The 25,952-nt window shown below is 38.1% G+C and overlaps 1 protein-coding gene across 4 annotated transcripts in view; it reads right to left on the bottom strand.

Annotated features, from left to right (window-relative positions):
• Positions 1–20,551, bottom strand: part of CRACR2A (calcium release activated channel regulator 2A) — a 54,146-nt gene extending 33,595 nt beyond the window's left edge. For 2 of the 4 annotated variants that reach the window (XR_011811859.1, XM_013092146.5), the window contains exons 1-6: positions 20,372–20,551; positions 13,419–13,656; positions 11,795–11,906; positions 9,495–9,660; positions 7,951–8,097; positions 3,259–3,349 (exon numbers count right to left, since the gene is read on the bottom strand). Coding sequence is in view for 3 of the 4 variants with exons in the window: in XM_013092146.5 (XP_012947600.4) it covers positions 3,259–3,349; positions 7,951–8,097; positions 9,495–9,660; positions 11,795–11,906; positions 13,419–13,586 (684 nt within the window). In the remaining variant the exon portion in view is untranslated. Of the gene's footprint in view, positions 1–3,258; positions 3,350–7,950; positions 8,098–9,494; positions 9,661–11,794; positions 11,907–13,418; positions 13,657–16,322; positions 16,426–19,842; positions 20,022–20,371 lie in introns of those variants that run through there. The other 2 variants (XM_013092147.5, XM_005011645.6) reach the window with 2 other exon arrangements.
• Positions 20,552–25,952: the final 5,401 nt, after the last annotated feature.

The following is a 25,952-nucleotide window of genomic DNA, read 5'->3' as shown; positions in this document are numbered from 1 at the left end:
AACACTTCTTCCTCTCCCACAGTAACATTCATGCTCGTTCCTTACAACAGTGAGCTGTTTCAGAGAGCTAAACTGAACAGGAGATTTAAAAACAAAAAGAAAAAAGAAAAAAAAAAAGAAAAGTGAGTAGCTTTCTGTATTTTTGGTTTCCTGAACCAGACAACTGCTGGAGAGCGATGAAGTGATGAGAATAGAACCAACAGATACAGAACCAAGATGGACCTATTTAAATCGTTATGGAGCCATACTGTAGGTCAAATACAAGGTATCAGGACTGATACAGGAGATAAAGGCTATTGCAACACAGGTTGAAGTAAAAGAAACATTAACTGCTACCTTCAAAATCTATCCCTAACAACAATTTATATTACTAATATTCCACTGATATAGCAAGTGATCTGGGACTCAAGCTCTGCAACACATCTAGCAATTATGTCAATCTGTCAACTGTTTTGCTATCTAATCATCTTGCAATCACTGTCAACTCCAAGTGCCAATCAGCATTACTCCTTCAGACACTCCTCAGCTGAGACAAATCATCAGGCCACCCCTGAGTAAAATGGGGTTCCAGGCAGTTCATATTAGCTCAGAATCTATCCTATTCCTCTACTGCATGCTGCTACTCCCTAAACTCCTCAGGAAGATGCCTCCAAATAAAAATTCCCACAAGAAGACGGTAAGCACAAGAGTGGTTCCAACATGCTGCTTTATATTGCCCTTTAGCAGTACATATAAAAGGGCAATCAAATGCATGTAACTGGCTTCTTATGTGGAAGAATATATACCCAAGTGAAAAAGGCAGACAAACAGGTCTTTATACAGATTTCAGTCAGCAGGGTACTAAGTATCTTAAATAGCTATAATTTGTACTCATTTGTTATCCTAACAATTTCTTTAAACGCATTCTTCAAGAGCTATTCTATATTCAAGCCATAATAATTCCCTTTTTATATGGCATCAATGCATCTCTCCTGGCAGTAGAGTTTTTGTGAGACTTTGCATTAGAGAAAAAACTTAACAATCAGATCTCCCCACATTAGTCATGTTAAAAAACAATACTTCTTGGGTGTCATACTGATACCAAGTCAGAAGAACATATAGTTCTCTCCCTTATAGAATAATAGAACCAAATTTGAAATATTTTACTATGTTTAGTTAGATATAAGGAAAACTAGAAACTTTGTATATCTAATGCTACCTTACTCTCTAAAGAATCAGCCTTATCTGTAAGACCATATGGAACTGTATCCCAAGACAGGGGAAGGGGGTGCAAGATAACCTAGGCCTGGAAGATGTGCCTGTAAAAAATAGGTGAGGAACACCTGGTGTGCACATGTTTTTTGATGTGTAAATCACTTAATTTAGTATGCATGTCTAAATTGGAACAACAAGATAAGAAAGAACAAGATGGTCTGAGCATATGCAACAACTAGGTTCAAGCAGCAAACATAGTCAGGAAGACTACCAACAACCACCAAAGATCAACAGTACAAACAAATGTGCATGTATCAGGAACATTTACATATTTTAACAAATTATGGTAAATAGTATGAATATGTTGATTATTTCTCTGACATCTAATTAATATGCATGTTCTAACTGTTTATAACCCCTGAAGCTTGGACAATTCGGCATGCATACGAAATGGAGTGATCTCCTGTGCATCCAGTGCCACAAAGAACGCCTGCTTTCTAAAACTCCAAATTGAGTCTTAGAGAGTTTCTTTGACCGACTTTTACAGTACCAGGACAACCACTAGTGTGAAAGATGACTAAGCCACTAGCATGAATGTTGACTAAACTGTAAATAGCTTCAGTGGGAAGCTTTAATGCAACAGCTTGAAATAAATGGCTTTGCCTCAAAAATACAACTAATTAGGAGATCCAACAATCACTGCTCATACAGTCACTTTTTTGGGGGGTTGTTTTTTTTTTTGGGGGGGGGGGAGTTGGGGGGTTGTTTGTTTTTATGTTTTAGAATTTTCAATACAACTTCAGTTATGGGGTGTTAATAACGTATAAACCAATTCTTCCACCAGCAGGCAAATTTGCAAATACTTGTTATTCTTCAATTGATATGCAGAATTTATATAAAGGTTTCACCTCATTCACCACTGAAAACTGTTCTCAACTTGGAATGTAAAAACTGAAGGTTATGAATCATGTTCTTGTCTTTGAGACAAATAAAGACTTAGAAGATTCTTTAGACAACTGATTAAGACACTTTTAGTTCTAACACAGTTTATGTCACGGGGGAAAAAAAAAAAAAAAAAACTTTATACATTTGGACCACAAAAGGATTTCTTTAGATATCATATTTGATTGAGAATTGAGGTGATCTTTGATGAATATCCACTAGTTTGTGCAACATTTTGAGTACCATGGATTGTATGAAAACATATATTGTTTTCATTGATACAAGAGCTTTCAAAAAAACAAAAAGGCTTACAATTGGTTGTCCCAGAACTGTTGTGGAATCTTCATCATTGGCATACTCAAAACTCAACTGGACAAGTCCCTGAGCAACCCAATCTAGTGTGAAAGTTAAGAGCAGCAGAGGTGCCCACCCAAATGATTCTTAGGTGACTGTTTCCTGCAGCCTGTTAGGATTTCTTGTTAGTTTCCTTGTTGGGGGGGGAGGGGGGAGGGGAAGGGAGAGAAAAATCAAAAGAATAGATTATTAAAAGCAATAGGTGAGATTTAAAGTAGACTTTTCAGAAGAAAAGGGAATTTGATGTTAAGTGTTCTTGAGGAATTATGGCAGTGACAAAAGAATCTGACGTAACATTATCATGCAAACAGGTGTGCTGGTTTCAGAAATTACCATTACTTGAATAGCTGTTGTTGCAGTTCAGTGAGAACTTATCCGCTCCACAAAAGCAGAGCTTGCAGAACTCAATAAGATTAGTGCTGCTATGAACAACCTCCGAAAACATTTTTGCTAACTGTATCCAGCAGTTGGATCTGTAGGAGCATCGATAATACAATGAAGCAGTAGTTCCATTGACTTTCAAAAGAAAATCAGCTGCTACTCTATGCCAACCACTGAGAACAGTACACTGATGTTCTTTTCATCAAAGTCATTCAGTTGGAAGCTGCGGAGTCTGGATCAGATCAAAAGCATCAGCAAGGGAAATGCTGTTTTTTATAACTCTGTTGTGAAACACATTTTGTAGGCTCTTATTCCACACCCAGGATGAGTATAAAACCACTGGTAATAGGAGCAGAATCCATGCTAGCAATAACAACAGACACTCACTTTCAAGAGAAACTGCTCTTTCTCCTTTTTGATTTGCTGTTCCATTTCTTCATAGAGATTTTGAATTTCTTCATCAAAAGCTGCAGTTTTTCTAAAAAGAGATAAAAGTATACTAAATGTATGTAGCATTACTTTTACTTTTTTTTTACTTTTGTAGCATTACTTCAGGTTACGTCTCATAACTACCAACTAAGCCCTACACATTTTGTGCCATAACATAAGTCACCAGAGAATGTACTGAGGGTAAGAAAGTGTGCAGGAAAGATCACAGATTTTAAAAAAGAAAAAAAAAAAAGAAAAAAAGAAAGAAAAAAAAATCAACGAATCAAAGAAAAAACAGCAGCAAACACCAAAATCTTAGGGAAAAAAAGCTTCAACAGCTCAAAGGTTACATAAAATAACAAAGCTACACAAAAAAAATTGGTAAAGATATACATCTGATGTTTCCATATAAAGTAGCTGTTCATTATGCAGTTTTAATGACTACTAAATCTTAGATTTAAGGAATAGAACTCCCTAGTGACACTAATAACAATACCAGAGTCTAAGTTTGCCAGTTAAAAGTGTTTCCAATGCAACATCACTTTTTACTGTAGGACTGCATTGTTCACCATTCAAAAGCATTAAATGAGGTACTTTTATCATGACTAAGCAGTTTTGGCTAGAATGGACTTCCTGAAAGTCCTTCTTGAAAGACACCTTACTTCCTTTCTAAGAGCTTTGCAGAAACAATTTTTAAAGCTCAGCTAAAGATCAGACATAAATGTGCTATGCAAATACGTATCTGACAGTAGGAAAAAGGAAGAAAGGACAGAGCTCGCTTTTCACCATTATAATATTACAATCTCACTGTAGTTTGATACATGAAGAATTACATCAAGTGGATGCTTCAGTTTGGACCATAAATAAATAAATAAACTACTGTTAGGGCTGTTCATTTGTTCTGTTGCTATGCTATGCTATGTTGTTTTCATTAATCCAGAAACTCAAAACCATAAATCACTTTGCATCAAATTCAGGGCACACTCAAGAGTGATTTTTAACAGAGACTAATAGGATCTTTATATGACATTACTACATAGTCCCCCTTATCTCTTTTGTTAGAGGTGTTCCTTGAGCAATCTGGAGAATGCATCCATTACAAATAGAGAAACGAACCTTCTAGGGCATTAACATTAACAAGAGCAACACAATGAATATACAGTAGCAAAAAAAAATCATCAAATAAAACATTAATTTTGTACTTTGGGGAACCTACTATAATTTTTGTACCTAATGCTTTACAAAGTCTGTATTTTTCAATTATAAAAAGCTTGACTCACTTCTCAGATAAAGCTGAAAAAAATGAAAGCAAACTGGAAAAAAATTACCTACACCAAAATAAGTGAGTAACTTTATAAAAAAGTCTTTCTTTCCCCCTTTCAAATATCTCAACACTTGACATTGCCAGCTTGCAATTTTTAGTAACAGATAGAAATGAGGGTGGAAGGTATTTACTCAGGATTTACAGCAGCAATAAACATGTATTAACCCATACCATTTTGAAAAAAGAAAAAGAGAAAATTTGCTGTCATCTACATTTGTGTAAACTCAGACTAGATTAGAAAAGCAGCCCAGATGATGGCCTCTTCATATAACTGCAATGCTTCAAACAGGGAGTGCTGGAAAATCTAGGCAATTTATTTTACTCCCCTGTTCTGATCATGTTCTGATCTCAAATTTTATTTTCTTTAAAATAAGAAAATGTGTCATAATAGCATTTTTCAATGACATAAAATTACACATATTCATAAAAATTATTTAGAAAGATATGGTAGACATGCTAAGATCATGTTTTAAAAGATCGTATTCATGCAATCACTTTGATCAGAACTAAATTGACTGTGTAATGAAATATATGTACCCTGTAACTTTGCACAGGCAGAACATACCGCTTAGAAGTCTGTATTTCCATGAGAGCATTAAATACTTTATTTGCTTCTGACAGGGAGAATAATTTTAGTTAGTCCTCTCGTGTTTTGAAGCATAGTTTTTGGCAGCACCATGAAAACTGAAGTCACAAAAGTATTTAGGAACAAGTTGTTTTTATTTATGAGAATGCAAGGATAGAGAGAGAAAGGGACCGAGGTGGATGTGCAAAAGGAAAGAAGTGTGGATAAATGGCTAAGTCAAGAGTAAGCAATATGATGGTCATTATATTCATCTGGTCAACCCTAGTGTCTGTCATCTTACTACATCCTATTTCTAATTATTCTCTGTGGGAACTCAACATCTATTCCGTATGGGTGTTAATCATTATCACACTTCAAGCTAAGCTAACCAGCAAGGAGGAGGAGATCTGCATCTGGAAAGACTCAAGGTCTGAGCTGATGACTGGAGGTACAGGGACTAGGTTCCTGACATGGGCATTAGATGGACATGAAAAGCCCTATGCTTCAAGGATCTGTGGTTGTTACAATGATTGTAATCATGAGCGAGCAAATTAATGCATTGTGGTAGCTAACATCAGTCAAAGCAAACAAGGCAGTGAGTAGAAGTAGACTCACATCTGGAAAGACCCAAGGGCTGAGCAATGGGTAAGGGGCCCAGGGTGCAGGCATGGACATTAGGTGGACCTAAGGCCCATGCTAGTATTAAAAGGATATGTGGATGCGGGCTTGTTTCTGAATAAAGTCAGTGTGGGGGAGGGCAGCATGTGTGTATATCATCACTAGTAAAATTTACCCCTGATCAACAGGGAAGAAACATCCTTCATGTTTGTGTGAATGCTGCTTGTGTTTACAGGGGTGCCAGTAGAGGCACTGCTCTCCAATCAGTATTAGTCTGTATAGCCCCCATGTGTGTATCTGCACATGTGTTTATTGAGGACATACATGCCCAGCCTCACTACCAGCTGGACCTACAAATGGGAACAGAAGCACTGTACTCTATCTATTTGACCAGGACAGGATAAATACCCTGGGTCTCTTAGATTCAGGTCCCCATAACATGAATAGAAATATGCACACATGAATGCTCCAGAAGAAAAGACAAAATCCAAGGACAGAAGAATGGCCTATGTTGATAGCATAGTAAAGATCCCAGTACATGCACATGAAGGTTCTCAGGACATCCAGGTCAGAAAAAAAAGAAATAAATCTAAGACAAAAGCACAGCATACATCTAGGAGAGAAGACAAAAGGATGAGAGTAAACTGCAGTATTGCTTAATGACTCACAGAGCTGAGGCAGGAAAAATGAAAGTCGATATTCATTCTCAACTTCCAAAGAGTGCTTATTGTCACCAAGCACAAGAGAGATGATGAGACCTCCATAACCAGCATCTCTTATCTTCTGTGTCCCCACAGTAAATCCTGACCATTCTTTGTGTTTAAAAGTATGTAGGTATAAAAAATAAATAAAAATAAATATAAATATCCCCTTTTGTATGGTCTTATCTTCAGCTTTGCTCTTATTTGTGCTTTTTTTTTTTTTCCCCAAGAGAGGTTTTTCATACCCACTGTTATCTAAGGCAGCACTACTACTGTGACAGATCTGACTCCGTCCAGCTATTCATTACAAACAAAGCAAGCATTTATGTGCTGACATCAGAGGAGTTAGCAGGAGCAATAGGAAGAAGAAATTAACACAAAACTGTTTTTACTATGAAGACATAAAGATACAATGCATTTTTAAGGTAGCAATTTCATGTAAGTCAGAAAAGTCAGGTAATGCTAATGCTCCATGCACTGCACCCTCTGTGATGGTTACACACGTGATTATTAATAATCTGTAGGCTAAGACAGACAACATAACTTTCACTGTGCTGTTTCCAACAGACAAGGTGCCTCAAGGCTTAAAAATCACACTTGAAAATTCTGCAATCAATATCAACTAGTTTGTCTTCAATGGCCATGTGTTTTTCCTTTTTCTTCCTTCAGAAGCCTTGTCACATTCTCAATATAACAAAAAGAGTGATGGAATTTTCAAAAAGTATATTTGCCTTTACTGCTCAATGCTTACAAATATATTATGTTCTAACACCACTAATAAACAAGTGTTAGACAACTTTATCTCAACATATTTTTCAAACAATGATACTGTGAATGAAAGATACTGTGTATGTATCTGCTGGTCTGAATGCTGTTTCTGTGAATCTAAAATGTTATTGCACTGAAATTTAACAGAGCAGACAGAAAAGCTATTGGAAGCACAGCCTGTACTGCTCTGGTTCATACCATATCCCACAAAGATACTAAAACAATTCAGAAAGCTTAAGAGCTTCCAGATCTGATCTAAAAATCGGGAGTTATTAATATATATGTAAATTATATACATATAAAATTATAAAATTGATATAAATAAAAATTATAGGTGAACTTCAACTATAATCTGCATAACTATAAACCTGACTGCTCTTTGGAGTCAAACATTAACTAGATGAGAATTGCTTAGTATTGTCTTAGAATTGCAATGAAATAAAAGACATCTGCAAAAGAATTTCAGTCAATACAATCTGTTAACAGGAAAAGAAAACCTAAGTTCTGCAGTATGTATAATTTTACTATTCACGACTAATAAAACTTCATGTTACAGGAACTCTTGTGATTATAGCCCTCAGTTCTCCTCAGAAATGCTTCACTTATTTCAAAGGCTTAAATGTAGAAGATAGATGTAATACTACACAAACTGACCAAGAAAGAAAAGCACTAACTTTTTTAGAGCCCATTCCAACTCATTCTTTTCATTATCTGCATCATGGAGCTGGGAAAAAATTCTGGCCAGTAACTCTTCAAAACTGGAAAGTAAGTGAGATTCACCTTTTCTCAGCTGCAACCAAAGCTGCTTCACATCACTTTCACTGAAACAAAAGATTATAAAAGATTATTATAAGAGAATATTTCTCAGTCTACAGTAACTGTTTGCCGCATCCTAGTAACAGAATGGAGGCTTCAAGGCATTACTAGTCAGAACACAAGTCTAATTAAAAACAAGGGCTGTTCAAGCAGACTCAGATTGGAAAAGGATGAGGTAGGTGGGAAATTATAACAATCACTTTTATTCCAAAATATTGATCATAACATCAGGTCATGCATGACTGCAGGGAATCACAGAAATTTCTTGTTTGTTGAATGCCTTGTTAGACACTTCATCTAACCAGAAATGGAGAAGAAAGGGGATAGATATCTCATCTGTCTCCTGTGATTAGTACCATCCCGTCACTTTTATGAGAAGCAGAGAATTTTCCACCAATCCAGTAGGCATGGGACAGTGGAAAAGCTAATCAAAAACATTTTCTCATGACAAATGAATGAAACTCAGGCTCTACTGTGAATGATACATTTTTTAAAACACTTTGCTGAAATTTCCCTGAATAATTTCTTTTGTTTTTCCTTCCTGACTCGTTCTCTTCCACATGCACTGTTAGGCTGAACCTAGACAGCCATGAGTTCTATATTTAAAGGACAAAATGAGGATGAGGATATAAAAAGTACGTCAATCACTTCATATTGAAAGTGTTTCAGGATGACTGCCAATTAGCTCTTTTCTATAACAGGCAGTCAGGTTAGAAAAGCACTGATAAGCATTTCTATTTCATGATAAGGATCACTGATACATTTCTTAGACATTTTTATTATCTGTCCAGGTTCTCTCCAATTTTTGTCCCTGTGCTTTCTTTGATACAGTACATTGATTGTGATTAACCAATGAACATCAGACCAACGCACAAGAAACTCAGCAGTGGATGTTTTTGGATTCTTTGTTTCAGAGGACATCATCCTGGTCCTGGAAGAGGTGTCATCATAGCAATCACAATATGCAAATAAATGCATAGCAGAGCAAACATTCTTGTTTATGGTTAACAGGTGCACTTTAAACACACTCCTTATCAAAAAACAACAACAACAAAAAACAGTCACCGTGCACTGTTTGTGTTTTTGAAATCAGTAGCACCCGTGAATTCTCAAACATACTAGAAATTATCTATTTTCAAAATCCATGGTATGTCAGTGGTATAGTTTTCATATGGAACAGACATGTTTCACATGACTGCAGTGCAGTAGCTTTGCTCTTGGAAACTTTGGGCTGAATGTCATTTTATCCTTTCTAACGGCTAAGAAAATTAATTTTTAAAGAGTCACCGTGTTAATGAAAGGCCTTATTTCTCATCATTCATCTTGAGTTCCATTAAAATCAAACCACAGAGTTGAATCATAAAAGATTGTGTAATCTATTACTATTGCTGGTAAAACTCACTCCTCCAAGACCTTTTTTGCTCCAAGCCGATCCATCAGATTTGAGAACTGGAATTCCTCATCATCATCATCTCTCACAGTCTCTTCACTTTTAGGTAGGCAGGCTGTTTCAGCTTCCGATTGTTGCATTTCTTTATTTAAAGCAATCTGCCCCAAAAGAAACTGGCCTAAGATTTAAAAATTACATAGGTTATAAGTTTAGCATTTTCAGAAATCACGATAAGAAGTAATGTCATTGAAGAACACACCAAAGATCAAATTAAACAGTAAATATAACTTTTAGGAAGGAAAACACATTTGTTTATGGGAAAACGGAACATCATGAAACAACTAAATCATGAGTCCTGACAAGAGGATATTTGAGGTCTGTGCCTGGTTTTGTCCTCAAAATTCACAAACACACTGAAAAAGTTCAGACTTCCATAAACAAAAGACATAAACTGTGGCAACAAGCACTTTATAGATGTTGTGCTCTTAGATATGCTTAAAATTTCTTAATATACTTCAAATTCCTGCTTGTAACTGAATATCAAAGCTAGATCTTTTTTCACGTTCATTCTTCCTCCATTTGACTCACATGTATTTTAATTCCTCTAGACTTCACCGCTACATTCTTTTCTTCCACCTATTCAGGATATTTCTATTAATAATAGCAAAATTCAGGCATTCCTGGCTATTGGAACCACATTATAATCATGAGGGGTTTGCATGGAAGTCATGAGACTTTCTCATCAATTATTCACCATCCAGCAACACATCATGTTGAGACAGGGAACAAGATAAAGTATGTTGAATATATAGGTTTTAGCTAACACAATTGTATGCTAATAACCCCAAAGATAAGGGAGTAAAAAACTGTATGCATAAGATAATCTACCCAGCAAGAACTGGCTTGACTGCTGAAGTTTTTTAATGAAAGTAAAGGTCAGAAGTTTAGCAGCGAGGAAGACTTCTGGCCTTCATTAAAAGACCATTGGAGTATGCCAGACAACCACCCAAGGACTCCAGTACGTATGCGAATAGGTGTGGGAACCTATGTAATGATTATTTGCATATCTGATGAGTATGCAAGAGACTTACAATAAATGAAATTAATATGCATATATCCCACTAATATAAACACACTGCCAGTAACCTTTGGTGTGTGTGTGGGTTGAGCGGAGCAATCCCACACACACCCAGCACCGTAATAAATACCTGCTTAATGACTTTGGTTATTGAGTTTTCACTGCATCAATGTTATCTTGGATTTGCTCTAGTAAGGGCAAATACTATAGAAGAACACTATAGAAGAACTGATTGCAAGAACTAACCATGGTTTGACAAATGAGTTGATTCAGTTTAAATTAACATGAGTTTAAGCAAGAATACATATTACTGAAGTTAGCCGGGTTGAAAGGCTCAAGTAAATTAACAAACTGTGAAACATTCTAAATTATTTTCTCAAAGTGTGAGGGCGTGGAGGGGATGATATGTAGAAAAGTACTCTGGATCCAGAGTATCGATCTCAAAAAGTAGGGAAACTGAGACCCCACAATGAATATATCAAACAAAAATGCTAGCCACATCCTGGAGATAAAGAGGGTAGATATAAAGACAAGTGAGTGAAAAATTTTAAGAACTGCAAAGACTACTAAAAAGAAAAAAAAAAAAAGAAAAGTTTTTTTTCTTTTGTAGCTTTTTGTTTGTTTTGTACCTTCTGCTACATTCATAAAAAGAAAACTAGGAAGACAAGAAGAATAATAGGTGTTCATCAAGTATTATGTGTTATATTTGTTATATGATGCTCATCCACCCAAGGACTCCAGTATGCATGCAAATAGGTGTGGGAACCTATGCTAATGATTCTTTGGAGACCTGGAGACCTGATGAACCTATATTAATGATTATTCGCATGCCTGATGAATATGCAAGAGACTTACAGGAAATTAAATGAATATGCATATATCCCACTAATATAAGCACACTGCCAGTAACACTTAGCGTGTGTTAGTTAGGTGGAGAGATCCCCCACACATCCAGCGCCGTAACAAAGAATACCTGCTTAATAACTTAGGTTATTGAGTTTTCACTGTGTCACTGTGCCATGACTTCCCATCTTACACAGGAGAGAAACACCCTGGAGCCCTTTGGTGAGAATGAACTCCTGTAGACATCTTATAAACATCGTTTGACCACTGCTGTATCTGGGGAACAGTTTCCCTGTGTGCATCGTAAGTGTACTGTTAGGATAAAAGATTCAAGTGGAGAGTAAAGAACCCAAATAAGAGTCTATATAGGAGACATGCTTTCCAAACTCACTGAATCCTGTGGTGAACTCCTTTGGGGTAAGTGACCCATTGCCATCTGCATCCAACATAACAAAAACTTTTTCAAGCTCTTCCAGGCTAAGAGGTAACTCAGGATACAGTCTCTGAAATCACAAAACATGCTGTAAGTTCACTCACTACCACAGGATAAGAATGGAAGCTATAAACAAGACAAAAATCCCTGTAATTTAGGCTTTTTTTTTTTTTTTTTACCCAGAAGGAAAATTCAAATATATCTCAAAGGCTGAAACAACATTAACTGAGGAAGGTATGCTCTTATGACTTCATGACAAATTTATCTATAATCCAAGCATAAAACCCAGAATCAAAGAAAGAAATGTCTTCACAGTCCTTGCAAAAACAGATGTTAAAACTTTATGTATATATATGGGTCTTTTACTAGGTGAAAATATATGCTATTCAGTTTTGGAAAGACAATAAAATGAGAATAAAATAAAGGAAATTCTCTGTGGATTGGGATTTACCAAAATTACCACTAAAAACATAGTTGTTACTTTGCATTCAGTAACTTCAGTGAGATAATACATATCGGAAAACCCTATAGCACAGCAAGCATCTGCACTCTTATCTTGCTCGGCTTCACAGAATTAGCACAAGGCATCACAAAATTCAGCAACACAACTGGACAGAAAGTTATTGACAGGTACTATTGAGCAGTATACTGTGAGGTTTTTGCTTTTTCAACATAAGCAGTTAAAAGTCTCTCACTTGCATATACTCAGACACGTTTTTGTTTCTGATCTACCTCTTCAGATACTTAAGTTCGTTGTAGCTTGTAGTGAATTTATTTTGCCACTGCTCCCCATTTCTATTTCATCTATTAGTACTAAGGTAAAAATGGATTAGCACAATGACATTATGCTTTGAAATCATGCATGAGTACATTCCTGCTTTGTAACATTTTTTTTCATTGTTTCTACCTTCCCTGCTTTCAATTTTTTTTTCAAGTCTTCTTATCATTTTTGCAGTGTGTTTTAAAAAGATTTTGTAGTGTGGTTGTTTCTTTTCAACAACTTTAGAAAATATGCATTTAGCCCTCAAATTGTATGATTATTTTAAGAACAACTTGATTAGTTTATTTTGAACACTGAAAAATGCTAAAATGCCGTTTCTCTACATTTCCTGCATGTATATGTGATTCAACTGAGAATTTCACTTGTCTGAAATGTGAAACCAAAGTGAAAGACCCTGATTACAGAGTTTGGCTGAAAACAAACAACAACAACAAACAGAAAGGTAAAACTAGTGGACAGAATATGTTGTTGATATGGGGGCAAACTGCAAAGCAATGAATTTGCTGGACTTTCAACTTCCCCAAAAATAGAATTCCTGGGACGATTTTTTAAACTGCACTTACTTCAGCTTTGCATTTATTTGTTGCTTTTTCTGTGGAAAAAATTGCAAGGATTATCATAGAACCATACAATCACAGAACAGCACGTAAGACTTCAAAGACATTACTTTAAATCCTATACATCTCTTTAACTTATCAGGAGGGTATTACATTTTCTAACTCTACATTAATTGGTCTCAACTCATTAAGGGCATTGGGAGTTTCTCTTATTGTACATTCCACATAGCCAATTTTGTTTTACCTGCATATCTTGGCAAGTGATGAAGCCTTTGCCTTCCACATCACAAATCTGAAAGAACTCATGTGCTTTTCCCAACACAGTTGGTCCTGGGTCCTCTTCTCCAGTCCTGCTCTTCTCTGCATCTCCTGAGGGCACAGGACTGGCACACTCTCCTTGCATTCTGTCCATTGTCAGAATCTGGTCACTGAATATTTTGGGATGCTGCTATCCCATTTACTTACAAATTCTGGTCTGAACTCTGTGCATGGTAGATAAGAAAAGGAGTAAATTAGACTCTCTTAATTATACTTTCAACAATCTCTTAGCAACCATCTCTTTAATTAGGCACAAAATCTTAGAAGAAGAAAAAGCTTTTTGAAAATGCATGCCTGCACTAAGGTTGCACTAAGGATACTGCAAATGGGATAGTGAATGAGGAGGGGATAGTCTGAGTGAAGGACAAGATAAAAAATATCCTAGTTCTGAAAAGGAATCTCAAAGCAAAATCAGACAGTTTAATAAGAAATACAGATAATCAATTAACTGGAACAAAAAGAAAACACAAGAAAAACATATTAAAAAATATTTAAAGTAACTACAGTTATTCAATTGGCACGCTTGTGACTGATCATCTTAACACCACATTATCACAATTTGTATCCAGTGCTTTGGAGTACAGTATGTGCATATGATAGCTAATGAATGAAAACTGACTGATGACTGATGGAATCTGATGGATTGTTTCTTTGAATTTATATTTTAAATCACTAAAATTAAAAGAGAAAATGTATTATGGAATTCTGAAACATAAGTTAGGTGTTTGACTTTCACCTGTGAAACAGATAATTGCTAGTGAGCTTGGTGGAAAGACTTCATAAATTAAACACATTCCCCCCTCATGAAAATACTTGTGTGCAATTCATGTTTGGGTATAATTTTATCTTAAATTAATTCTGTGAGTTCTGATGGAAATATTTTTCCCTCTCCAAACTTATTCTAAATTGTACAACATGCAGTATCAATACAAAAGGAGCAGGCTTTTCCAAACTTCAAATAGGTTCAAAGGCACTATTGAATACCCATCTTTTTCCATGGCTCACCTTATGTTTGGTGAGACTCACTGTATGACCCTCACTCATTATCAAGTGGGTAAATCAAGTTTATAAAAAGTCTCCTTCGCTGGAGTACTGTGTAATTGAGACAGACTAAGAATGTATACAGTTACCCATGCTCAGATGACATGCAGCAACTTGACTTTGTATCTTGGATTTGTCTTTCTATTTTTCTGAATAGGTCTGTCTAAAGTAGCCACAAATTTGTCTGATGATTTTAAGAGAGAAATAGATTTTGAGAAGCTTTTCATATGAAGGAAAAAGCCCAACTGGCACAATCTGGAATAACTCCAACAGAGGTCAATGAGAATTATTTGAATCTGAAATGTACGTCTGTAGTCTCCAGACTACAGGTCTGGGCATTGCATGGATGTGAAGGTAGAATCTAAGAAAAATAGAACTTTTGCTTTTCTACTCTGTTTATTAGGTAGAAAAGGCTCTGATCACACAGAGTAGGTCAGCCAGAGTCTACTCAATTCTGTGCTTGAGTTCTAACAGGCAGTGCTTTATATATCTTAAAACATACCATCTTTCAAGACATTCTTAGATGTACAGTTCCTCACACCTGTGGCTTGCAATGGCTTTCCATTAAGTTCTGTCCCTTTTCAAAGTGATTTATCTATATTGGCTATGGACCAGGCTACTGGACTTTGCATGCTGCAGATAAGTACAAAAAGCACTGTAAACCAGCCTTGGACTTCCATCCATTTTCGGATTTTGATGAGCAAATCACTCTCACACTCTAATTCCATTTGGCAAAAATCTACAAACCTTTGATACCGAGTCAAAAGAACACATAGTTGACAAATTAGTCAGCCTTATCTGTAAGACCACACAGAATTGTATCCCAAGTGGGGGAAAGACAACCTCGGCTTGAAAGATGTGCCTGTAAAAAACAGGTGAGGAACTCATGGTGTACACGTCTTTTGACATGTAAATCACTTAGTTTATTATGCATATCTAAGTTGGAACAACAGAACAAGAAAGAACAAGATGGTCTGAGCATATGCAAGAACTGGGTTCAAGCAGTGAACATAGTGAGGAAGACCACTGACAACCACCAGAGGCCCCCTGGAAGACCACAATCAAATGTGGTCAAACAAATGTGCATGTGTCAAGAACATTTACATATTTTAACGAATTACAGGAAATACTATGAATATGTTGATTATTTCTATGAAATATAATGAATATGTATGTTTTGATTGTGTATAACCCCTGTTGTTTGGATGGTTTAGCACGCACACTAGGTGGAGAGATTCCCTGGGCATCTGGCACCATAATCAAAGAACACCTGCTTTCTAAAACTCCAACTGAGTATTAGAGAGTTTCTTTAACCAACTTTTACGGTATCACCTTGGTAAATCTAGCATTCTGATTTAGCTTCAGGACTCTTCCCAATGGAGCTGAGCACGCAGTTCTCAGAACATTTTTCCTCATTCTCTCTTGCAACTCTGAGCATCCCAGTATTGCAGTTCAAATACTCTCCAAAGCTGAAAACGTTTTAATGACCAAAAAACTTAGCTGTCAAAATCCTTCCTAAGCAGTTATAAACTTAGACATTTCCCAAGACAGTTCTCAAATGACGGAGCAGCAAAAAAAAAAAAAAAAAAAAAAAAAAAAAAAAAAAAAAAAAAAAACTTTCTGAGAGCAGGCAACAGTTGGCTATATACACTACTATATACACTACCAGCCTGCTTTAGGAAACTACTTGTAATGGGCCTTACTTCAGTTATAACACACGACATACAAAAGTGCTTTATCAAGCACAGAAATCAGATGTTTGAACAAAGCATGCGCACAGCAGACTGACCTACTCATTTCCGTAGCGTGTGAGCCCTCTGGTGGGCTCACAGCAGTCTACACCCCAAAAGTCAGCAAAGCTTGTCATAGCGCCTGCGACGTTCCAGCAGGCCCTGGAAAATGAACAAGGTTAGTAAATGTTGTCACAGGCATTTGACTATTACACCTGCCTGGTCAGCTATACTCTTTCTCTTATTAGGAAAATTTCTAGCTTAGGAAGTGTGACCAACCACTATGGGAATATACACTAAGGGAAAGATCACTCCCTAATTGCTCTGTCTCTTTATCCCTTTCTTGAAATTTCTAGTATTAGCCAGTCTCAAAAATACAATATAAGCTAGGTGAATCTTTGCTCTGAGTCTACATAGCCACTCTCACAAATGAATTAGATGGAAATTAGATGGAAATGCCCCAGCAAGCCAGACTTTGACTACAGTAGTATATAGTCTAGATGAGATTCTCCTTTGACACTGCTTTTACATACCTAAACTTCATTTAATTCAGTAAAGCTCATTCTTGGCTGAAACCAGGGTATGAGGTAACCAAAATCAAACTATCAGTTTCAATTTCTCAGTGACAGTAATATAAAATCAAGTTTAATTATATCAAAATTCACTGGAACAAGTGAAGCCAAAAATGATCTTGACAAGATTTGTCTCAAATTTCAAGAGTACTAGATAAAATCAAATTTTTCTTTTTCAAATTTCAGCAATTTCACAAAAGACACAATTGCAGGAACAGACCAAACTAATCATGACAGTATATGCTGCTAGTACTGTCCATTATTAGATTTCCTTAAGAAAAAGAAAAACTATCCAAATAATAGATAGCCAATTGCATATGAAAGAATAGAAATCTGAAACCAGATTTAAAAAAAAAAAAAAAAAAAAAAATGGAATAAAAAAGCACTATGCACTGCTTGATAAAGTTATTTACACTTAGTAAACAGCCCAGATATGATTCAGAAAATATCATCATGCTTTCTAAATACTGCAAAATGAAATCATGCACCATGGGAACCTCACCTTCTTGCAAGTTGCCCCACCATTCATACACATCATAAAAAATCACATAGCAAGCATCTTGAGTACAGAAAAAAAAAAATAATAGAGAATGAATTAAAATTCTTAACCATCAAGGCAGCTTCCACAGCAAGTAGGTTTTTCTTAGTTCCTGAAGTGTCCTGATACTTTACAAGTGCTGGTAATAACATGAAAAATTAAAACTGCAATTTACCCTATGTTACTGGGTTAGCAATGCAATTGTTCCAAGGCCAGTTTTAAATAAAATAGGCAGTTCTTTTCACTCATCCATCCCCTTCAGAAACTAAATGGTTTACAAATTAAAAATTCTGTTAAGAAACCCCATGTGCATTCCTTTAGCTACAAAAAAAAAAAAAAAAAAAAAAAAAAAAAAAAAAAATCAGCATGTAAAAACACGTCATATCACAATCTGATGAAAATGAGCATAGCTCCAAATGATACTAACCAAAGATGTGGGCTTTACGAGATTTTTACAGTTTATTAACCATGAGGTATTTTGGGACTGGTCTTCAAAAGGTAGGTCATTGCTGGTACTTTGATCAATCTGGTTTACTGTAAATCACCAGGCTTTTGAATTGCACAGCAGTGCTGATGCACAGATTTCACAAGTCATGAGGTGTGACAACCCCATGCACTGTAACTGTGACAGTTAAAAACTTACCAAGCTGTTTTACCTGCATTTATGTCTCTGAGTTTCTAAGTTTCAGTAAAATATTTTTTAGCATTTATCTACAGGTAAAAACTTTTTGCCTTATCTTTTAAGTTTAGAAGACTTTTTCCAACACTCATACAAAGAAAATAATGAAATGATTATGAAAAATTATATGGCTCACAACAGAAAAAAAAAATTAAAACACCAATATCATCCAGGGATACAATTTACAAGCTGATAGTTTATTGCAATTATAACTCCAGTATGTATATATAAATTTATATATATATATATATATATATATACACACACACATACTTGCACACACCCACACACACATATATACTTAGGGCATTTATATATATATGTATTTTGCTGCACAGAGCTTGACTGAGGAAAGCATCCTTCAGCTGATAGATGTAACACCCAGCCCTGCACATCTTGAAACTAATGAAAACAGTTAAATTCTACAGATTCTCTGAAATTAGATCGTTTACTCACATGCTGGCATATAGATTGACTAGCCCTGCTTTAGCCTCTTTTGAAAAAAGTTAGCAGCGCCTTTTACAATCACTGTGCCTAATTTTTCAGACTCTTATTTTTGAAGGAATTTCCCTGTTAAGATCTGCTTTATAAGTCACAGCCGCACCCTGTCAGTTCTGCAAACATTGACACAAACGGCTGCTAGTGTATGGCAAGAAAAAAATTAACCGCAACATTCAAGAAACTTCTTATTTTTTTCTTTATCCTATACCCCTTGTATTCAGGTCTGTGCTAAACACAAGAGAAACAAAAGTTCTCTCTTTTGCCTTTAGCAGCACACTTCAAAACACAAATCGTCAGAAAAAAACATGTAGTAAGTTTACTTAAGACCATGGTTACCATAGATTTATACGAAAAATATTCTTATGAGAGGCAACATTTATGTTTTACAGATACTGGAAGATAAGAACAACTTTCCCTACAACCAAACTATCATTTACAAAATAACCTTTGTTATTTTGTCAGCTTCTGTAATCTGACTGACATATGAACAGGGAGATCTTCAGAACTGACCTTGTGTCGGAGTTATCTTTTAGCATTATGTTGAAATTTCTCTAAAGCTGATAAAATGTAACACCATAATTATTTTAAGCTGACATAAGCCTACTAAAAGAAGCCATTCTCTTTCCTGTCACCAGGCCCTGGCCTTAGAATCATTAAGGTTGGAAAAGACCTTAGTATACATTACATTTAGTCAAAATCTGTTGTATCGGTATATATATAAAAGCATCTTGGTAGCGGTAAGTATCCTTTTTAACTATCATTTACTGTCATCATAGGCATTCAGTATGAAGACCCTGAAGGCAGTCACCAGTCACAACTTCAATTATCTTTTGTATTTGCAGGGAAGCATACAATGAAAATCAATTAGGCAGCTCTAGAAGTATGCAGGACATAAAGTGATTTTGCTGTGTGACACTGTTTTTCTTGCCCTAGTACATGAAGACTGTAGAAGAGACACTACAAAGAGCATCAGTTACAGCACTTTTGGGCACCACATTTATAAAATATTCTTTATGTGGGAGTTACAACACCTGGCACTCCAGTACACTCAGCTGTCATTCCAATTGCAAGCGTCTCACCCCTTTTTGCCCTAGTACTGGTACCAGTATTACACAGAGATGTAAAGCAAGGCAAAATGAGCTAAAGCAACTTGTTCAAGTTCACAACAGTAGGCAGTGCAGTAGCAAATGAAGCATTTTTGACAACTACTGCGGTTCTAATCCTGCTGCCTTACAGCATGAGTATTAACAAAAGGGTCAGGGGCTGCGAGTGCTGTATACAACACTCACAGTGGCTCCAGAAACATCCCTGTGCCACCTCTGTTCCACTGTCAGCAGGTCAGCCACACACCAAGCAAACAGGTGGGGGTGCTTGTCTTCCCACAAGAGCTTTTCCAGGTTTCTTATCAGTAGGTGCCTCCCACACATGTTGCAGGAGACTATGCCATCAAGGTATGCAGCTCATAGCTCCGAGAGAATGGGCAGAAATGTTGATTGGCACTTGGGGACAGGAAATGTACTAATAACGGATATCACTTGCGGGCTGCCCTGAACCTCCTAAAACCCTGCCCAGGCCTGACAAAATTGCAAAGGCAGCATTCTCTTGCAGACCTCCCTCACAGGAAGCAGAGCTTGCAACAGGAGGAGCATAGAGGAAGAGCAGAGCACTGTTGAGACATCAGGGAGAGAAAGGAGAAGCAGCTGTCACTTTGTGCATTTCCTCCAGCAGCATTGCTAGGGGGGGTGATCTGGCTCTGCACACTCTTCTTATCTTTCCTCTCCTGACACTTCAGGCCCAAGATACCTTCCCCCAACTCACCTCCTGCAACGTCCTGCAGGCCCCCAGGCGAGGGTGCAACACAAGCCCTGCGCGCTGACTGACGGATGTTCCACACACGCCTCAGGGTGGAAGTAAAAGTGCAGGAAGATTGAAACGACTTTGTTCAGGTACGGATAGCATAACCCGGTGACGAGCAGGCTGCGCCCCGGGGGCGGGACAGTGAGCCAGTCCGGCCTCCCTCCACCCACAGCCAGTCCTTGCCCACACAAAGGGGGCTGTGCAGTCAGAGTACAGATCACACCTCGCCTCTGGCAGGTATAACTCAGAACCAGCAGTAAGTCAACTCGGAGAGCCAGGGGAATTCAAATTTGCAATACCCTCCTTGATCCCTACTGCAGCCAGGACTAAGTATGTGATCGCTTGCTTCCTGGGGCAAGGCCATTAACTTGAAATCTCTGTAACCTGAATGATACAGGGCAGAAGGGTTTGGAAGGGTGCAGGACAACTCATCCAAAACAAGAACTTAAGGTGATAACTAAAGTAAATGGACCAACTAGGATCTTCCAAGCTTGTGATTTTAAATTGTCCCAAGTGCAGTTTCACTTGCACAGAAGATGGTAACAGGAGACAGAATTGATTTCACATTCATTTGATTCAGAAATTTCAAGTAGCCCAAAGTACATTTTGAAAAATGTTGTGCTAGGGTATGTTAATGTCTACCTTAACATACCTGTTAAGGAACATTCCCCCTACCAGGGAACAGATTCTCTGAGTACCCCTCTAGAAAAGAAATATACTTTGTTCTCATCACTGCAGCATGTCACAGCTGTAGAAGAGTACTTTGTGCATGGTGTTCATAATGTACTTCAATTCAGCAGACTTGCTAAAGCAAAAACAAAGAAACAAACAAAACACTCCCCTCCCCCCCCCAAACAAACAAAAAATAATAATGGTGCAATTCATCCCATTGTGTTTTACCCCAGAATGATGGATAGCTTCTTGATATGAGAAATAATTATTAATATATATATATATATATATATATATATATATATATATCAAAGGGACAGCTGAAATAGCAATACAATAGGAGGTGGTATAAAGACCACAGGATCACAGAATCAATTAGGTCAGAATCTTTTCTGATAGCCAGTCTAAACCTCCACTGGTACAACTTGAGGGATGTCACTTGTCACCTGAGAAGAGAGACTGACACCCTTCTCACTGCAACTTCCTTTCACGTAGTTGTAGAGAGCAATAAAGTCTCCCCTGAACCTCCTCTTCAACTGACTAAACAACCCCAGCTCCCTCAGCCACTCTTCACAGGACTTGTGTTCCAGATGCTTCACCAGCTTCGTAGCCCTTCTCTGGACACACTCCAGGGTCTCAATGTCTTTCTTGATTTGAGGGGCCCAAAACTAAACACAGCACTCAAGGTGCAGCCTCACCTGAGCAGAGTACAGGGGAACAATCACCTCCCCAGTCCTGCTGGCTACACTATTTCTCATACAAGCCAGGATGCTGTCGGCTTTCTTGGCCACCTAGGCACATTGCCAGCTCATGTTCAGGCAAGTGTCAACCAACACCTCCAGATCCTTTTCCTCTGCACAGCTTTCCAGCCACTCTGTCCCAAGCCTGTAGTGTTTCTAGGTTTAGTCAGGACCCAGCACTTAGGCATGTTGAACCTCATCCCATTGGCCACTGCCCATCGACCCATCCTGTCCAGGTCCTTCTGCAGGGCCTTCCTACCCTCTGGCAAATTGATGCTTCCCCACAACTTGGTGTTGTTTGCAAACTTACTGAGGGTGCACTCATCCAAATCATCAATAAAGATATGAAAGAGGATGGGCCACAACACCAACGCCAGGGGAACACCACTGGTGACCAGTCTCCAGCTAGACTTCACTCCGTTCACCACTGGGCCTGGCGGTCCAGCCAGTTTGCAACCTAGCAAAGGGTGTACTTGTCCAAGCCATGGGCTTCCAGCTTCTCCAAGAGAATACTGTAGGAGACTGTGTCAAAGGCCTTGCTGAAGTCTAGGTAGACTATGTTAACAGTCTTTCCTTCATCCATCAGGCAGCTCACCCAGTCATAGAAGGAGATGGAGTTGGTCAGGAAAGAGCTGCCTTTCATGAACCCATGCTGGCTGGGTCTGATCCCCTGGTTGTCTTGCACATGCTGTGTGATTGCATTCAACATGACCTGTTCCATCACTTTTCCTGACACCAAGGGCAGGCTGACAAGCCTGTAGTTACCTGGGTCCTCCTTACAACCCTTCTTGTAGATGGGTGTCACACTAGCAAGGCTCCAGTCACATGGGACCTCTCCAGATGACCATGACCACTGATAGATGATGGAAAGTAGGCCATCAATCACATCCGCTAACTCCCTCAGCACTCTCGGGTGCATCCCATCGGGGCCCATAGATCTGTGGATGTCTAGCTTGCCTAAATAACCTCTAACATAATCCTCTTCAACCAATAAAAAATCTTCCTCTCTCCAGGTTTTCTCTATTGTTTCCTGGCTCAGTAGTGCATGGGGGCTAGTCTTAGCAGTGAAGACTGAAGCAAAGAAGGCGTTCTGTAACTCCGCCTTCTCTGTATCTGCCATCACCAAGGCAGCCACCTCATTTAGCAGCACACCCACATTTTCCTTAGTCTTCCTTTTGCTGCTATGTATTTGAAGAAGCCCTTCTTGTTATCCTTGATTTCTCTTGCTAAATTTAATTCTATCCGGACCTTGGCCTTCCTCGTTGCATCCTTGCATTCTCTGAAAATGTTCCTATATTCCAACCCAAGCGGTCTGTCCCTTCTTCCACAATATGTATGCTTTCTTCTATTTTTTAAGTTTTCCCAAGAACTCCTTGCCCACCCACACAGGTCTCCTGCCCCCCTTGCTTGACTTCTTTCTCATAGGGATGCACCGATTGTTCCCCCTGAACAATCTTCGGGCTAAGCGTTGCCACTTCTCCTCCCAGATGTAGGAGCACCAAAGGGTAATAGTCCAAGGGTTGAACCAAAGTGGGAAGTCTCCTGATGATGTCTTTAACCCAGGCCCAAGGAAGGCAGCAGACTTCCCTTAGAGAAGGGTCCCTTCTACGTACAGGAGTCTTTTCAGTTTAATCTGCAAACTCATATTTTATCTAGCTTTGCTAAGGCAAAGTGGCCCTCTGTTCCCCCTATTGTGGAATCACCCACAACTAAAACATAACCTTTTTTTCCTCCTGCCAGTGGTTGCGATACTGGGGGTTGGCCTTTCTGACCCTGGCTATATCTCTGGTGGAGAGGAATCATCACCTTCTCCATCCATCTATTGCCTTTCAGCCTCCAGGGCCTCACACGTATTGCTCAGGGCTACCTAATAGCATGAAGGCAAATTTCTCCTGCCACCTCGAGCCTGGATTTGTTTCCATCTATTCACATCCTTGCAGCTTCTGCCTTGTGTCTGCTGGGGAATGGATACTGCATTCCCTTCTTGTTGGGGAATTCCCGGTGCCTCTTCTCTTGACAGAGGTCAGAGCTTGGCACCACCCTCTGAATCCCAGATGCCCCTCAGTTTTTCCACCTCTTCTTGTAGCTCAGCTACCATGCTGACCAGGTCTTCCACCTGCTCACATCTCACTTAATTGTTATATCTGCAGCTGCCCAAAGATGGTGTGAAGCTTTGGCACTCCCTGCAGCCTGACCTTTGGATGGCTACATGCTTTTTCAGAAGCTCACTTTGGGTCCCCACCTCCTTTTTGCTAAGTGTGGATGTGGCCTTCCGCCAACTGTTTGCCATGACTTGTTTGCCATGAGCTTGCTGCTGCACCCTGCCTGTGTGCATTGCTGCACAAACTGCCATGCCACACCCTGACTGCTGTGCCACACCGTGTTTGCCTACCTTGTTTGCCACGGTCCTGGTTGCTTGTGCTCCCCAGGAGATGCCTGTGTATGATGGTGGGGGGTGGAGGGTTGCTCCTGGCTCGGCCCAAGCAACAAACTCTGTTGTAGAATCTTTTCAGTTTAATTTGCAAACTCATATTTTATCTAGCTCTGCTAAGGCCAAGTGGCCCATTGGGGAAATACATCAAAGCAAAATCAGAAAGTGAAAGAACAGGTCCTACAGAGAATGAAAGAAGAGTGGGACCTTTAAGCCAAAGAGGGCATAACCATCTTCAAGCATATAGAAGCTTGTTAGATACAGGACTGGAGAAAAATACTCTCAGTGCAACCTAATGCAAAACATAAGAAGTAACAATCTGCTGCTGCAACATGGCAGACTGAAACTAGACACGAAAAACAGAAATCAATGAATAATGGCATAGGTGATCATTCCTTGAAAAAGAACAGGCCATTGGAACTCAATGTTACTTGTAGCCATATTTAAAGGAAATTCAGGGCTTACAAATATAACAACTAACAGAGATACAAAGCTGTGCATCTGAAAAGGTAACATTTTTTCCTTTGCTATCACTAATATCCTTTAAGATATTATGAAAGTGTTATTTAGCTTGACCTAACCACATATATGAACATCTGGATCAAACTAGATAAAAAATTGGACTTCTATTCCTTCAGTTTTGAGTTTTCAAGCAAAAGCATGCAACTTGTGTGCTTCTTCTTCAGAAAGACACTGAAATGTGTCATAAAAGCCTCTTCTCTTACTCAGAGCTTGAATTCCCTAGCTGGATAATTTCTCTCATGATCTTTCATCATTTTTCATCTTTCATATTTCTTCATCTTAAGATAAAGTGCAGCATGGGGGGGGTATGGGGAGTTGACTGTGAAGGGAGATATACGAAGCAGGTTGAAGTTCCTGTGGAAGACCACAACAGGACAGTAAGAAAGAAATGTCATGAAAATAATTTCAGGGGAGCACCAAAGGCAGGCAGAAAAGGATTTTTGCATTCACTTACGTAAAAAATTAAAAACTTTATTTTATGTAGAAATTGATTTGTGAGTTGAATTGTGAGTAAACTTGTGTGGGAGAACCAAAATCTATTTACAAACAGTCTTAATGAAAACTCTCCATCCGATCCTAATTGTAGCTTTTAAGGACTAAGGGAACCAGTACAATCACTTACTTTTCCATTCTGCATAACACAAACCCAAGGCTTCGTTTATATCACAATAAATTTATAGATTTTCATAAAATTACTTCCAATTTACTTCAAGGTAAGGGAGACAAGCAGCAATCAAGGAGAGAAAAGATCTGGGAAAAGATGTTGTGGGCTATGGATGCTATAATCATATACATGTAATTCCTCATTTTCAGAAAATGACTGATTAGAGTAAAAGCATAAATAAAACTAAAGAAGAAGGAAAAAAACAAAAAACTAACAGGTCATATCAGAAGCACAGTGTCCACAATATAACTGGGAAACATGAGAAAAACAGAAAAGGTATTAAAAGTGACAGCACTGTGACAGCACTGATGATTCCAAAACAGGCCAGAGAGGACTTTGGAGAGAGACCACTTGGCATTTGTTCTTAGATGAATCTACAAATACAAATTCTAATGTTAACAAAAAATACTATGTAATTTCTGTGCACAATGATGTAGAATCTCAGATCTCTGACTGTTGATTGTGTCTGCATTAACCTTTTTTATTTCTAATATCTCCAACAGAACAATTAGT

The sequence above is a fragment of the Anas platyrhynchos genome, chromosome 1 (genome assembly GCF_047663525.1).
Source record: "Anas platyrhynchos isolate ZD024472 breed Pekin duck chromosome 1, IASCAAS_PekinDuck_T2T, whole genome shotgun sequence".
Classification (NCBI taxonomy): domain Eukaryota; kingdom Metazoa; phylum Chordata; class Aves; order Anseriformes; family Anatidae; genus Anas; species Anas platyrhynchos.
Note: the sequence above shows the minus strand (reverse complement) of the source record. Positions and strands in the feature narration are given on the sequence as shown.